The sequence below is a fragment of the Schistocerca americana genome, chromosome X (genome assembly GCF_021461395.2).
Source record: "Schistocerca americana isolate TAMUIC-IGC-003095 chromosome X, iqSchAmer2.1, whole genome shotgun sequence".
Taxonomy (NCBI): domain Eukaryota; kingdom Metazoa; phylum Arthropoda; class Insecta; order Orthoptera; family Acrididae; genus Schistocerca; species Schistocerca americana.
In genome coordinates, this window is record NC_060130.1 from 267,832,643 (window position 1) to 267,849,666 (window position 17,024).

General features: G+C 40.7%; 1 protein-coding gene across 1 annotated transcript in view; it reads left to right on the forward strand.

The window, feature by feature from the left end:
* Positions 1–17,024, forward strand: part of LOC124555588 — a 1,059,882-nt gene that overhangs the window by 921,851 nt on the left and 121,007 nt on the right. The window contains exon 18 of the mRNA XM_047129551.1: positions 13,396–13,645. Coding sequence (XP_046985507.1) covers positions 13,396–13,645 — 250 coding nt within the window. The remainder of the gene's footprint in view (positions 1–13,395; positions 13,646–17,024) is intronic.

Genomic DNA, 17,024 nt, shown 5'->3' on the forward strand with positions numbered 1-17,024 from the left:
GAGACCCAGTCCATTCCATGTAGACACAGCCCACACCATTATGGAGCACCACCAGCTTGCACAGTGCCTTGTTGACAACCTAGGTCCATGGTTTCATGGTGTCTGTGCCACACTCAAACCCTACCATCAACTCCTACCAAATTAAATCTGGACAAATCTCACTAGTCCATGGTTTTTCAGCTGTCTAGGGTCCAACCAATATGGCCACAAGCCCAAGAGAGCCAGATTTTGCTGCACTGTCCTAACAGATATGTTTGTTGTACATCCCACATTGATTTCTGTTGTTATTTCAGGCATTGTTGCTTGTCTGTCAGCACTGAAAACTCTATGCAAATGATGCTGCTCTCTGTTGTTAAGTGAAGACTGTTGGTCACTGTGTTGTCCATGGTAAGAGGTAATGCGTGAAATTTGGTATTCTTGGCACACTCTTGACACTATGGATTTCAGAATATAGAATTTCCTGATGATTTCTGAAATGGAATATCGTGTATAGTTAGCTCCAACTACCATTCTGCATTCAAAGTCTGTTAATTCATGTCACGCGCCCATAATCATGTTGGAAACCTTTTGACATGAATCACCTGAGCACAAATGACAGCTCCACCAATGCACTGCCATTTTATACCTTGTGTATGTCATACTACTGTCATCTGTATTGTGCATATCTCTGTGCCATGGTTTTTGTCATCTCAGTGTATATGTTGCGATTTCAGTGGTAGTCCAAGCGATAGATTGTGTAGTGTGTTCAGTGGTCTCTCATGTGATGGAATATGTCAGTGATTCCAATGGTTGCCCAAGTGACAGACTGTGCGTAGTGTTAGCAGTGGCTGCTCATAGAACAGGCCATGTTCAGTGACTAAGTGGTTGCTGCTGTGACAGGCAATGTTTGGTGCAGTGTGATTGTTTCTTGTATCAATTTCAATATCAATAAATGTTTACTTTGTGAGCAGTTATGTCTCTCAATTGCCAGAACATCCCTGTTCTACTTCCTACGTACGTTATCCTAAAGTGGTGATGCCCAGCTGGCTCGTATCAGTTACTTTGTGCATGTGATTAACTCAGATGAGATTGTTGCCACCACTTGCACCACGACTGCTGCATCATTGCCCAGTGAGCTGCATTTTGTGGTTTCTCATATCGCTGTCTGACTACCACCTTTCTGGTCTACCTAGCCAGCCCTCTAGTTCACAAAGGTTGAGACCAGCTTCATTGCAATAGATTGTCAGAACACATCACGTACCCTTATGGTGTCAGTCAGCTTGACCAGTGCTATGGTGCCAATGTTGCCGATGTCATGACTGCATCACCACCCACCAAGTGAAACCAGCACCTCAACAGGGAGTTCATACACCAACTCTCCATACCTCCAGCAGAGTGCATACATTGGCTGACTACTGGTGGTGGCACTGGTGGCAGAACTCCATCACAGCTCCTGCATCACCTCAACAGCATGGTTAACATCAGCACAGCTCCAAATGAGCTGGTGTGTGTACTTCAACTGAACTGCCTGCATAGCTAGGCATGTGCCATCCTGGCAATTCAGCAGTCACTTTCACTGCAACAATTAGATGCTCTCACTGGCATCGTGGTCAAAGCTCTCCTGCAGCCCTGTGTTATGGCGCAGCTTAAGCTGTCACTTTTAGTACCGTCTCTGACATGACAGTTATACCACCAGCCAGCACAGTGGACCACAGTGCCTTGGCATCCACCAGGGCCAGCCAGAAATTTCAGCTGCTCTCAACCCAAAGCCCTCATGGCACAAGTATCTGCACTCCATGCTAGTCAGCTGCTGCTCCCACAACACTACATCTTCAGTAGTGTACTCGAGACCATCAGTGTGCCGAAAACCAACACACTATATGTTGCTACCACTGCACATTTGGAGTGCAAGCTTCCTGCTGCTGCCTACAGGGCATTCACCCAAACGTCGCTGGCATTTGTGAATCAGCATGCAAGGATTCCAAAAAATGTTGTGGCCTGGATGCTTTCTCGGTGTTTGGGTTCTCCATCACAGATGAAGTTCAGGTCATGTTGGATGCAATCCCCTTCCAGGAACCTGATGATGTTTGTGCTTTTTTTCATATCTCTGTTTGGTCTTGGCCTGGGGTGTGCCACTAATTTTGATGGACATATTTCTTTACATCCAGATGTGGCACTCTGTTTGTGTCAAACACATCCTCTTTCAGTCTCCTTACAGATGGCCGTTAAGCTCAAACTCAATCGTCTTCATGATGCTGGGTCCATACAAATGGTCAAACTAGTGCTTGGACCATACCCCTGGGTGGCTATGTGTGACTACCATCTGTGATTGCCAAGCACAGCCAGAAACAGCGCTGTCATCTGTTGGCCAAGGTGCAAACTTACAGCAAAGGCCACAATGCAATGTTGCCAGCAGACTTAGCTAATCTGCAAGCTTAAAGCATTGACCACAGTGCAGCACTGCTAGTTTTCAGATAAGCAAGCTGACATAAAAGCTGAAATGCAGGACTCTAATGATAGAACTTGTGAGTGTGGCATCCAATTCCTACCAACTGTAGTGTCATCCCTCTGTAGGCACAGAGCAGCAGGGTTATTTAGCAGAGAAATCTAATGTTTTCCCTCAGCTGTAGTTTCACTGAATCTGTATATAACTACACACACAGATGCAGATCAGAGGTTGCTGGTTTGTTGTGTGTGCTTTCATGGTGCTGTGATTTTAGTGGTTGCCCGAACAATGTGTTGTGTAGTGGCCTCAGTGGTTGCTTGTGCTACAAGAAGTGTTGTTATTTCAATGGTCTCCTGAGCAACAGTTTGTGTAGTGTTATCAGAGGTCACTTGTGCAATGTGATACACTGTGATTTCAGTGATTGCCTGAGTGATAGATTCTGTAGTGCATTCATTAGTTGCTTGTCCAATGGAACATGTCAGTGATTGGTTTGGTCACACATGTGATGGATTATGCACAGTGTTTAAGTGGTCACTCATGCAATGAGCCACGTTTCGTGACTAAGTGGTTGCCTCTGCAACGGGAAATGGTTTGTGACAGAGTGATTATTGTTCCTATGACAAGTTTCTTGTGCCAACATCACTATCAGTAAAAGTTTTCGTAGTGAACAATGATGTCTTTCATGGTCCAGAACATACCTGTACCACTTTCTATGTAAACTAGCTCAAATGTTTATTGAAAATATTGGGTGAACTAAGTCTGCAAAGACAAGAAGGGTAACAGAAGATAGGAAGAGGCATATGCTGGCATCATACCAGTGAAAATAGTAATATCAATTTTAGGATGTAAAACTAAGAGGCAAGAAGAAGAAAAAGAAGGAAGCAAGAAAAAATGAAAGCTGGTGTTACCAACATTCTTAAGAATATCTGCTCTTTATTTTTCATGTGCTTCTTTAGATGTTCTAATGAGCACTTTTTGTCTGTGGCAGTATTGATTTCCTCGCAGTCAGCATTGAAGAAATGTCATATGTATTCTGTGGGTCAAGACTTAATACAACACTGAGATATTCACACGTTCAAACATCAATTCTGAAAATACAACATAAACACAGCAGTTCATTTTTCTTTGAAGTGTTGAACATCTGTTCTATTGCAGAACATCAGCACTCCTTCTCATTAGACAGCACTCTATAAAGAATTCATTACATGTTTGAGCATTTGTCTAAAACTCTCATCTTCCACATACACTGGCTGTTTGATTTTATTTTGTTAAACTGAAATTTCTGTGTTATTGTTGGAGCTCTTTATTTGAAAATATACTCCACAGTATTAGTAATCATTTTGATATCAGTGGCCAATGATAAAAATGCCTGCATATTCCTTCATTTTAGATTTTCTGATAACACAGACTGAAAAAATGAATAGTAAAGCTATAAAATTTGTGGTATCAACAGCTCATACATAACCTGTGGATGTAGGGCATACTGTCTTTGTCAAATGCACAACAAAATTTTTGTGCTAATGACCAGGGTCATATAAATTTATAATTTCATGAATGTTATCAGCAAATGTTTTTGATATATACTCAACAAACTGTATAGCAGTCACATTAGCTTCTTATGTCATTCATGTAATTACATCTATTTGAGATATTGTTGCCATCAAAATTGCATGCTTCAGCTAAGTCAAATTATTAATATACACACATGAAAAAAAAGTTTTGCATCACGCTGGTTCCCAGAACTCCTGAAGATAGATGTTGACTGTGGATATTGTATCACACACACAGTCACTTTGACTGTTCAGAGATGTCACTAAACCCACCCAAAGAAGTAAACAACCAAGCATGAGCAGTGCCTATTAGATGGAGGGGGTCCGACAGCTGATCAGTTCGAGTCATTCAACCAGGAAAGAGGTACACGGCTCATGTTGTCTGTAGTTCAACCATGCATAGATGGTCAATACCGTCATTCAATTGCATCTGCATTGTTACTTTGTGCCAGGAAGGGCTCTCAACAAGGGAGTGAACCAAAGTGATGTTGTTCAGACGTGGAGGAGATACAGAGAGACAGGAACTGTCAATGACATGCCTCAGTGAGGCTGCCCAAGAGCTACTGCTGCAGAGGATGACCGTTACCTACAGATTATGGCCCAGAGGAACCCTGACAGCAATTCCACCATGTTGAATAATGCTTTTTGTGCAGCCACAGGACGTCATGTTAAGCCTCAAACTGTGTGCAATAGGGTGCATAATGTGCAACTTCACTCCCGACGTCCATGGTGAGGTCCATCTTTGCAACCACAACACGATGCAGTGCGGTACAGATGGGCCCAAAAACATGCTGAATGGTCCACTCAGCATCATGTTCTCTTCACCAGTGAGTGTCACATATGCCTTCAACCAGACAATCGTCGGAGACGTGTTTGGAGGCAACCCAATCAGGCTGAACCCTTTGACACACTGCTCAGCATGTGCAGCATGGTTGAGGTTCCCTGCTGTTTTGGGGTGGCATTATGTGGGGCCGACATACGCTGCTGGTGGTCATGGAAGGCGCTGTAATGGCTGTACTATATGTTAATGCCATCCTCTGACCAATAGGGCAGCCATATTAGCAGCATGTTGGCAAGGCATTCGTCTTCATGGTCAACAATTCATGCCCCCCTCATGCACATCTTGTGAATGACATCTTTCAGGATATCAACATCACTCAACTACAGTGGCCAGCATGTTCTCCAGACATGAACCCTATCAAACATGCCTGGGATAAATTGAAGAGGGCTGTTTATGGACGACATGACCCACCAACCACTCTGAGGGATCTACACCAAACTGCAGTTGAGGAGTGGGACAATCTGGACCAACAGTGCCTTGATGAACTTGTGGATAGTATGCCATGATGAATACAGGCATGTGTCAATGCAAGAGGACGTGCTACTGGGTATTAGAGGTACTGATGTGTACAGCAATCTGGAATACCACCACTGAAGGTCTTGCTGCATGGTGGTACAGCATGCAATATGTGGTTTTCATGAGCAATAAAAGGGGCGGAAATGATGTTTATGTTGAATTCTGATCCAGTTTCCTGTACAGGTTCTGGAACTCTCAGAACCAAGGTGATGCAAAACTTTTTTTGGTGTGTGTGGTATGACATTGTATTCTGAGGATATCAGTCAAAGGCACCAAAAATTTTCCCTGCTCAAGAGAGAGTAACTAAATTCATGTGTAGAGTTCACCCTAGAAGTTTAGAGAATTACAAATTGTGACAACAATAGCCCCATATATATATTCTGCTTAGCTGAGTCATAATGTGCTTGCCTCCCATGCAGTGTGCCCAGGTTCAATTCCCAGTCTGGTTGGAGATTTTTTTCCACTTGTGGATTGTATGTCGTGTTGTCCTCATCATCATTTCATCCTCATCACCAGCACACAAATTGCCCAGTGTGGTGTCAACTGAAATAAGACTTGCATTTGGCTGCTGAACTTCCCCGGATGTGGTCTCCTGGCCAAGAATGCCACACACTCATTTCATTTTCATTTTCTCACTGATATGTTTTATTTGCAGTTTCTGTATACATCAAATATCTCATATGACAATCACAGTGCAAAGAGAAGGCTGCACCTACATTGTGAATTGAATAACCTTAGCATGATGCAGAAAAGAGTGCAGTACACAAGCACAAAACTGTTTAGTGCTCTCCTTCCTCAAATTAAATTTATTGCCAATGACCTGTCAAAATTTAAATGGTTCAAATCTACATCTACATCCATACTCCGCAAGCCACCTAACGGTGTGTGGCGGAGGGTATGCTGAGTATCTCTATCAGTTCTCCCTTCTATTCCAGTCTCGTATTGCTTGTGGAAAGAAGGATTGTTGGTATGCTTCTGTGTGGGCTCTAATCTCTCTGATTTTATCCTCATGGTCTCTTCGCGAGATATACGTGGGAGGGAGCAATATACTGCTTGACTCTTCGGTGAAGGTATGTTCCAGAAACTTTAACAAAAGCCCATACCGAGCTACTGAGCGTCTCTCCTGTAGAGTCTTCCACTGGAGTTTATCTATCATCTCCGTAACACTTTCGCGATTACTAAATGATTCTGTAATGAAGTGCACTGCTCTCCGTTGGATCTTCTCTATCTCTCCTATCAACCCTATCTGGTATGGATCCCACACTGCTGAGCAGTATTCAAGCAGTGGGCAAACAAGCGTACTGTAACCTACTTCCTTTGTTTTCGGATTGCATTTCCTTAGGATTCTTCCAATGAATCTCAGTCTGGCATCTGCTTTACCGACGATCAACTTTATATGATCATTCCATTTTAAATCACTCCTAATGCGTACTCCCAGATAATTCATGGAATTAACTGCTTTCAGTTGCTGACCTGCTATTTTGTAGCTAAATAATAAGGGACCTATCTTTCTATGTATTCGCAGCACATTACACTTGTCTACATTGAGACTCAATTGCCATTCCCTGCACCATGCGTCAATTCGCTGCAGATCCTCCTGCATTTCAGTACAATTTTCCATTGTCACAACCTCTTGATACACCACAGCATCATCTGCAAAAAGCCTCAGTGAACTTCCGATGTTATCCACAAGGTCATTTATGTATATTGTGAATAGCAACGGTCCTATGACACTCCCCTGCGGCACACCTGAAATCACTCTTAGTTCAGAAGACTTCTCTCCATTGAGAATGACATGCTGCGTTCTGTTATCTAGGAACTCTTCAATCCAACCACACAATTGGTCTGATAGTCCATATGCTCTTACTTTGTTCATTAAACGGCTGTGGGGAACTGTATCGAACGCCTTGCAGAAGTCAAGAAACACGGCATCTACCTGTGAACCCGTGTCTATGGCCCTCTGAGTCTCGTGGATGAATAGCGCGAGCTAGGTTTCACATGACTGTCTTTTTCGAAACCCATGCTGATTCCTACAGAGTAGATGTCTAGTCTCCAGAAAAGTCATTATACTCGAACATAATACGTGTTCCAAAATTCTACAACTGATTGATGTTAGAGATATAGGTCTATAGTTCTGCACATCTGTTCGATATCCCTTCTTGAAAACGGGGATGACCTGTGCCCTTTTCCAGTCCTTTGGAACGCTATGCTCTTCTAGAGACCTATGGTACACTGCTGCCAGAAGGGGGGCAAGTTCCTTTGCGTACTCTGTGTAAAATCGAACTGGTATCCCATCAGGTCCAGCGGCCTTTCCTCTTTTGAGCGATTTTAATTGTTTCTCTATCCCTCTGTCATCTATTTCGGTATCTACCATTTTTTCATCTGTGCGACAATCTTGAGAAGGAACTACAGTGCAGTCTTCCTCTGTGAAACAGCTGTGGAAAAAGACATTTAGTATTTTGGCCTTTAGTCTTTCATCCTCTGTTTCAGTACCATTTTGGTCACAGAGTGTCTGGACATTTTGTTTTGATCCACCTACCACTTTGACATAAGACCAAAATTTCTTAGGATTTTCTACCAAGTCAGTACATAGAACTTTACTTTCGAATTCGTTGAATGTCTCTCGCATAGCCCTCCTCACACTACGTTTCGCTTCGCGTAATTTTTGTTTGTCTGCAAGGCTTTGGCTATGTTTATGTTTGCTGTGAAGTTCCCTTTGCTTCCACAGCAGTTTTCTAACTCGGTTGTTGTACCACAGTGGCTCTTTTCCATCTCTTATGATCTTGCTTGGCACATACTCATCTAATGCATATTGTACGATGGTTTTGAACTTTGTCCACTGATCCTCAACACTATCTGTACTTGAGACAAAACTTTTGTGTTGAGCCGTCAGGTACTCTGTAATCTGCTTTTTTCACTTTTGCTAAACAGAAAAATCTTCCTACCTTTTTTAATATTTCTATTTACGGCTGAAATCATTGATGCAGTAACCACTTTATGATCGCTGATTCCCTGTTCTGCGTTAACTGTTTCAAATAGTTCGGGTCTGTTTGTCACCACAAGGTCTAATATGTTATTGCCATGACTCGGTTCTCTGTTTAACTGCTCAAAGTAGTTTTCAGATAAAGCACTTAAAAAAATTTCACTGGGTTCTTTGTCACTGCCACCCGTTATGAACGTTTGAGTCTCCCAGTCTATATCCGGCAAATTAAAATCTCCACCCAGAACTATAACATAGTGGGGAAATCTACTTGAAGTATTTTCCATATTATCCTTCAGGTGCTCAGCCACAACCGCTGCTGAGCCAGGGGGCCTATAGAGACATCCAATTACCATGTCTGAGCCTGCTTTAACCGTGACCTTCACCCAAATTATTTCACATTTCGGATCTCTGTCAATTTCCTTCAATACTATTGCACCACTAATTGCTATAAACACACCTCCCCCTTCACTGTCCAGCCTGTCTCTGCGGTATACATTCCAATCTGAGTTTAGGATTTCATTACTGTTTACGTCTGGTTTCAGCCAACTTTCTGTCCCTAGTACTATATGGGCGTTGTGACCGTTTATTAATGAGAGCAGTTCTGGGACCTTTCTATAGATGCTCCTGCAGTTTACTATTAGCACATTAATATTGTTATTCCCTGTTAAATTTTGCCTACTCGTACCTTGCCACGTCTCAGGAGGCGTCTTGTCGGGCCTAGGGAGGGAATTCTCTAACCTAAAAAAACCCCATGTGCACTCCACATGCACTCCGCTACCCTTGTAGCCACTTCCGGCATGTAGTGCACGCCTGACCTATTCAGGGGGACCCTACATTTCTCCACCCAATAGCGGAGGTCAAGAAATTTGCACCCCAGATCTCCGCAGAATCATCTGAGCCTCCGGTTTAAGTCTTCCACTTGGCTCCAAACCAGAGGACCGCGATCAGTTCTGAGAACAATACTACAAATAGTTAGCTCTGATTCCACCCTGTGAGCGAGGCTTTCCGCCTTCACCAATTCCGCCAACCGCCTGTACGAACTGAGGATGACCTCTGAACCCAGACGGCAGGAGTCATTGGTGCCGACATGAGCAACAATTTGCAGTCGGGTGCACCCAGTGCTCTCTATCGCCGCCGGCAGGGCCTCCTCCACATCTCAGATGAGACCCCCGGCAAGCAGACAGAGTGAACATTGGCCTTCTTCCTCGACCTTTCCACTGTTTCCCTAAGGGGCTCCATCATCCGCCTGATGTTGGAGCTCCCAATAACTAATAAACCCCTAAATACAAAATGCTATGTGTTAGAAGATAAAAAATACACTCTACTGGAAAACTTCTACAATTATTTTTAAAACGTATTCTTGCATTGCTCTAATTCAATAAATGTAAGCTATATTTCTACATCATATTGCACCATAAGCCACAAAAGAGATGCTTAATTGGAGTCCAAACTGTGCAAAGCTTTTAAGCCACACTTTCCATCATCTTAACATGTTGCTCATATTGTTTACTGGTTGTGGACTATGTGCACAATACTCACAAATGGCTCTGAGCACTATGGGACTTAACATCGGAGGTCATTAGTCCCCTAGAACTTAGAACTGCTTAAACCTAACTAACCTAAGGACATCACACACATCCATGCCTGAGGCAGGATTCGAACCTGCGACCATAGCGGTTGCGCGGTTCCAAACTGAAGCACCTAGAACCACTCAGCAACTCTGGCCGGCTCAAAATTTAAACAACTACTTAAGCAGTCCCTAACAGAAAAATTTATGCATATTTAAAATGAATGTCTAAAACAACAAGAATCATTTCTAACAATTCTTGTTAAATCTGCAGCAATTGAAGACTAATTAGAGTTTTTGGAGAGTTGAGTGGGGAAAACCTGAATGCCAGTACAATTTTGACTATACCAAATGGTTCAAACGGCTCTGAGCACTATGGGACTTAACATCTGAGGTCATCAGTCCCCTATAACTTTAAAACCTAACTAACCTAAGGACATCACACACATCCATGCCCAAGGAAGGATCTGAACCTGCGACCGTAGCAGTCGCGCGGTTCCAGACTGAAGTGCCTAGAACTGCTCGGCCACAATGGCCGGCTTTTGACTATACCCTCACATTTATTTAATACAGCATAACCTAATGCTATTCAGTAGAATCTGTTAATCAGTTAAGTATTCAAGATTTTTAATTAGCCTGTATTCCTACAAAGTTTCTATTTTTCTTTTAAATATTTGTTAACCTGCTTTCCTTATTCACTGGGCTGTCATTAGTTTAGCAGCATTTTGTTAATTATCTTCTGTCTTGTAATGTTGGTGATGGAACAGTTCTTCATTTCACATGTCTTATAATCCATGTATCTTATAACAATATTTGAAAGAATCTTTGTAAAACACTGTTTATACTCATTCTACTTACAAGTGAATTGCTTGGTATCTGGATGTGCAGGATTTGAAATAAATAAATGAGATAAATAAATAAATAATAAATACAAAATGCTATGTGTTAGAAGATAAAAAATACACTCTACTGGAAAACTTCTACAATTATTTTTAAAACGTATTCTTGCATTGCTATAATTCAATAAATGTAAGATATATTTCTACATCATATTGCACCATAAGCCACAAAAGAGATGCTTAATTGGAGTCCAAACTGTGCAAAGCTTTTAAGCCACACTTTCCATCATCTTAACATGTTGCTCATATTGTTTACTGGTTGTGGACTATGTGCACAATACTCACATTTAACATCCATGTTAAGTTGTAGGTCCTGATGTACTTACAAGTTCTGTACAATCATGAAAGTTTTAGACATCAAAAGGGCAACATATGAAGTCTCCAGTGACTACCATAGGATAATTTTATCAAAAGACCTCTCACAAAATGATTAAATGTAAAATGTCATTGACAAAAAGTTAATATTTAGACAGGCATAACTGTCACATAAGACACCCATAAATGACATAGGAACTGAGACTGATGGTATTACTCAAGTACATATACAAAGAAGGGCAGTAAGAACGGTCACAGTTATTTTTTATCCATGGGAGAGAATCACTGAGATGCTGAAAAACCTGAATTGGTTTAAAGATAGACAACAACTATCCAACAAAATTCTACTTATGAAGTTTCAAATAACAGTATTTAGTGAGGGACCTAGGCATATACTACAACCCCCGAATTATCAGTCCTGTAGGGACCATGAGACAAGATTAAACCAAATACACTATACACAGAGGAATTTACTCAATTATTCTTGCTGTACAACATACCAAAATGTAAGATGAAGAAACCATAATACATGGAACAATGGGAAATATTGTACCATCTGCCACACACTTGACAATAGTTTTCAGAGAGTACAGTCATAGCTATAGAAGATGGCAGAGGCAAAAAATTCAGCTTTCACAGAACACTGTCACCTACTGATGAAATTTTTGCCAAATATTAGTAATGAAGAAATTGCTGTACTCATTGACAATTGACTAAAAAAGGAGTCAATGGCATCTTAACAAATTATAATCACAGTCAAAGTAGTAACAAATTATTAGCATGTTTGTCAGCAATAATTAGTACATTTTTTTCTTTAAATGTGTTCAGCAGTTAGCTAACATATTGTTAGTAAATACTTTTGAATATATCAAATCACCAGTTACTTTCATGTTATATTATGAGACAAAGAGAAGAAGCGTTATTCTCATGTCTGCAAACAGTGCTTAACTGCTGACATTTAATTTATTTACTTATGGTAGTGGATAACAAAATGTCACAAATCATCAAATTTACAAAGTAAATTGTCAATATAAGTCACATTTCAGTCCACATTACTCTAAGAGAGAGTCCTGTGAAACTAAAGGTAAAAGAAATAGTAGCTGTTTCTGAAACACTTTCAGCAGGGAATACACATTGATGAGTAAAAACAATATGACTACCTACTTAATAGCATTTTGGTACACCTTTGGATACAATACAGTAGCATTTTGCATGTTATGGATTTGACAAGTCCTTCCAGATGTTATGCACACGACCACAGTTCCTGTAAATTACAGGTCAGTGATTTGTGGATGCAGAGCTGGTGCCTGTTAGTGTCCCAGACATGTTCCATTGGGTTTAGATCAGGTGAATTTGGTAAGCAAAACATCTATGTGAACTCACTCTCATGCCCTTCAAACCAGTGTAACATTGGTCTGGCTTCATGATGTGGACAGTTATGCTGCTGAAAGATGCCATCACTGTCGGGGAAGATGTGAAGCATGAAGGGATTCACGTGATCTGCAGTAATGTTCATGTAGTCTACATATGTCATGGTGCCTTCAATTACTACCACAGGCCCCATGGAAGCCGAGGTAAAGTCCCCCATGGCATAATACTGCTGCAAGAGCTTGTGTTTGTGGTGGCATGTATCTTTTGAACAGCCATATGAGCTCAACCTGGTGGAATAAAAAATGTGTTCATCTGTCTAGGCAACACAATTCCATCAATCCACAGTCCATTGCAGATGATACTGTTATTTGTTGTCTGCTGTGGAACCATTTTCAACAATGTGCACCAAATGTTGTGCTCCAAAACACTTTTATATGCATCAGCATTGTACAACCTACCACATATTACCACCTGTCCTGCTTCACAGAGTGGCCAAGCCTCAGATCTCAACATTCTGCAATGAGACATAGATTTCCAATACTTTGTGACCTACTCATGGTCTCATTGTCCTCCAACCACTTTCCATAGATACTCACAACAGTAGATCACATGCAGCTGATCAGCTTTGCCATTGTTAAGATGCTCATTCTAAAGCACTGGGCCATAACAATCTGCCCTTTGCAAAAGTCAGTGGATTTCCCCATATGCAGTATATATCCTTACTACACTGATTCTCTATTCATCTCTGCTCCGCCTATATACCTTCCTTACCATGTCACATGCTGCAGTGCTACCAGATGGCATTCATTCTTGCAGGGGGCAATTGTCAGCATGTATTGACTCATCAGTATATTCAGTCTTCATTTAGCTTTTGACATATGTGTTTGTGACTGTTATCTGTACATGAGATTTCTTTTTGTTTATTTAGATGTTTGGTGTGAGATCTGAGAAACATCTGGTTGAAGATAATGTTGAAGTCAGTCCAGAGAACTCGCTACATGAGAATCAAGACCTGCCATATAGGAGCCTCTCTTCAGCAGGGCTGAAGAGGTTTGGCACTCAAGCAAGTCTAGACATTGCTGATGTGGATGTGGAAAATGTCATTGAAGATATTACAGACTCTGAGGAAGGAACAGAATGGTCAGGTGAAACAGATGATCACCATACACAGTCTACAGGTCAGTATTGTCATAATACAAGATGTTTCACCACCTAGAAGATAAAGTGGACTGTGCTACTTCTAAACATAATTAAATTTCTCTTACTCTACAGTTGTTTATAGTTTTCCCTTTACCAAAATTACACATATTTACTGCAGTTAAATGCCCACTTAATCTAATGCAGATACTGTGAGTTCTGTTACTAAGCACTAATGATATGGTCAGGTGTTAGAGAGGTTGAGGAAACAGCTGTCAACAAATTCAGCACAATACTACCTAGTATACTCTTCAGGCTTTCCCAGCGAGATCTTGACAAGTGGAATAATCGGGACTACTGCCGGATGTTTGTGTCGCTCTGGCACAATATTTCAGCCACGTAACTCGTTGCCTTCTTCAGGTGCTACCTGAAGAAGGCAACGAGTCATGTGGCTGAAATATTGTGCCAGAGTGACACAAACATCTGGCAGTAGTCCTGATTATTCCACTACCTAGTATACTTTAATACACAGGAGGGCTATCAGCACTTCAGTAAAACATCTGACGCTCTCTAGTTTTTACACATTCCATGAGTTGGTGCCAATTCACAAATAAAATGGTTGTAGCTGCTAGGCCATCTCATTTAGTGATGATTTACCAGCCCATTGTTTTATGTTATACCCTCATTGATATTCTTCAGTATATTACCTTAACTGTAAATATACAACTTTCCTATTCATCATCTTTGAATTCAAATATTTATTTAATCTTGCTGAGTTTAAGAGAAATTTTATTAGACAGTGACCACAGCATTACAAGTTGCTGATTATTTTTGATTATACCTACAATATTTCTTTCTCTCAACATCTGCCCCTCTACCTAGGTGTCTCCACTTCACTTTTGTTGGTGTACATACACCAGATAGAGTCCATGACCAATGGCAAAATGTACTAATGATGTGGTCGGACTAAAGTGTTTCATCCACATCATATTCTGAACACTGGATAATCTATTATACTTTCTTTGCCCTGTGTGAGTGGTATTCCATTAAGTTTGCTACATTTTCAGAATATACACCTAGTTTTCCCAACTTCTACTCAGTGATGTGATGCATTTGGTTAAATATGTGACTTTTAAACCAGGCGATTGTTACTGTTTTGTAAATAGTAGCATGAGTGGACAGACCTCTGTATCATTTGCAGAGCATTGCTTTCGTCACATCTAAAAATCACATTTCTTTGAATTCTCCTCATAGGCACAAACATTTTGACCAAGCACAGTTTGTGACTCCACTCACTGGCCCCAAACTCAGCAACTGAAATATTTTACCCCTTAACTACTAGCAATGTATATATCCATGCTCAGTGATCATACCTCCAGTGCTAGTGACACATATATGCAACAGGAGCTGAGTGTGCCAGGAGTGCTAACATCAAATATATATGTTTCAGGGATATTATTAGTAAATGCTTACTATAAAACACATGCTGTGTGTAAATAAATGGCACAGAAGTCCATCTCTCTTTCATTGCTAGCATAAAAGAGGAATAACTGCAGTAGATACAGTTTTCATGAACAGGAAAAATACACGAAAACTTGAAACCAAACTGTGAACCGGTGAGACAGAATTTAGGTCAACAGAGATTACAATGGCTTTGAAGTGGCAGCACAAAGGAGACACATGTATGTTGATGACTTGCCATACAGCTGCAATGAAATTGTCTGTGAAAATGGTCCACCAAATTAATACCAAAAAACATAAACCAAAATGTGTTTTAAATTGCAATGAGTTTATGGGTCCAGTGGATTAGTATGACACTCTACTGCTCAATGGAATGTGTTTGTAAAATGCTGGAATGGCACCAAAAAAAAAATTCACTCCTTAGACATGTGTGTGCCAAATTCCCATGTTATTTACAAGGTTCATACTGGAAAAAATACTTCAGTCACTGGATTTCATCCTCATTAGTGAGGCTTAAGAGACATACCACCAAGAAAGGAAAGCATCATGAGGTTGTTGATCAAATGAGGAGATTCCTTGACAGCTGCAAGAAAGGCACTTTCCAGGCATCATTGAATCATCAGTAAAACAACATGGGCCTGTAAGAAGGAGTATCATATGCAGCATGAACAAAAACTGAAAGGAATCATGTTACTGCTGTAAACAATATGATGTGAGACTGTGTGTTGTGCCTTGTTTGTAAAATATATCAGTCACAACAACTTTTTGAAATGTGCTTCTTTGTAATGTTACCTAGTGTTAGGAACATCAATAATAATGGCTATTCAAAGTACAATTTATTTTAAGAACTTTTTGGTAACAATAAATACAGAAGCATCTGTATAATAACCATTCTGCACAGTGGGCATTACTGTTTTCAGAGCCATATTGTGCCCAGCATAGAGAGTACTGCCCTGTGGAGCATACCAACAATATGCAGGTATGCGCTCTGTTATGGCACACTCAGCATCAAAGGGTTAAGGCATTGTGGTATGACCTGGTGGTGCTATAAAGCAGAAAATGATAAAATGAACCAAATATTCCCTTATCAGTTTCTTCATAACTGCAACGTGCTTGCTGTTTATTTGCACAATATTTAGTGCACAACTTTAAATTTAATAAATTTATTGTTTTGATCTAGATATATCTCTGTATACAGAAAGAATTTTAGTCTGCCTATGGAAACATCAGTTGCTTTGGTCATATGATTCATGTATAATTTTCCTTCAAAAACGAGATATCTGTATTTGTTTGGAGCAATTCTGAATTTTGTCCTAATACACCACAAAATTAGCTGTTCATTGGTTATTTCCATCTTACTCAATGACTTGGCATGGCTATCACTGTGAGCACAGAGGAGAAGATTTTTCAGTCTAGGCAACCATTCCAAGTGCTGCTGTTTCATGCTGTAAAGCCTCCAACAGAAAATCCTTATGGATGTACCAAAATTTTGGGTATATACAGAACCCTGCAAGCAGTCTTTCATCATTCTCTTGATTACAACAGCATTCCATCATGAGATTTTGACTGCACTTCTATCATGGCAGACCTGTAAAAGATCACACAGCAACTTAGAAGCCTCTATCTCCATCAGATCGAGGAATAGTAATGGTCATCACAAATTTCCATAGGCCTGTGAGATTCGCAGTATAGACTTCCACATCCGTGACTGGACAAAGTCTACAGCCAGAATGACAGTATACTTTACTTATTCACTTTTGCCATGCAGTTTCTTTAATGTTGCAGTTTTCTGAATTCTTTGGAGTAACTCCCAGCCCATATTTTTGATGCTATACTGGTACATTCATTCCTGTGGTTCATTGCAGACATCAGACTGCAAATTAAACATGTTGACATTCTCATTGCTTGTTGCTTTTGCATGAATAACTTTCCTGTCACACACTTTCGCAGCCATATGAC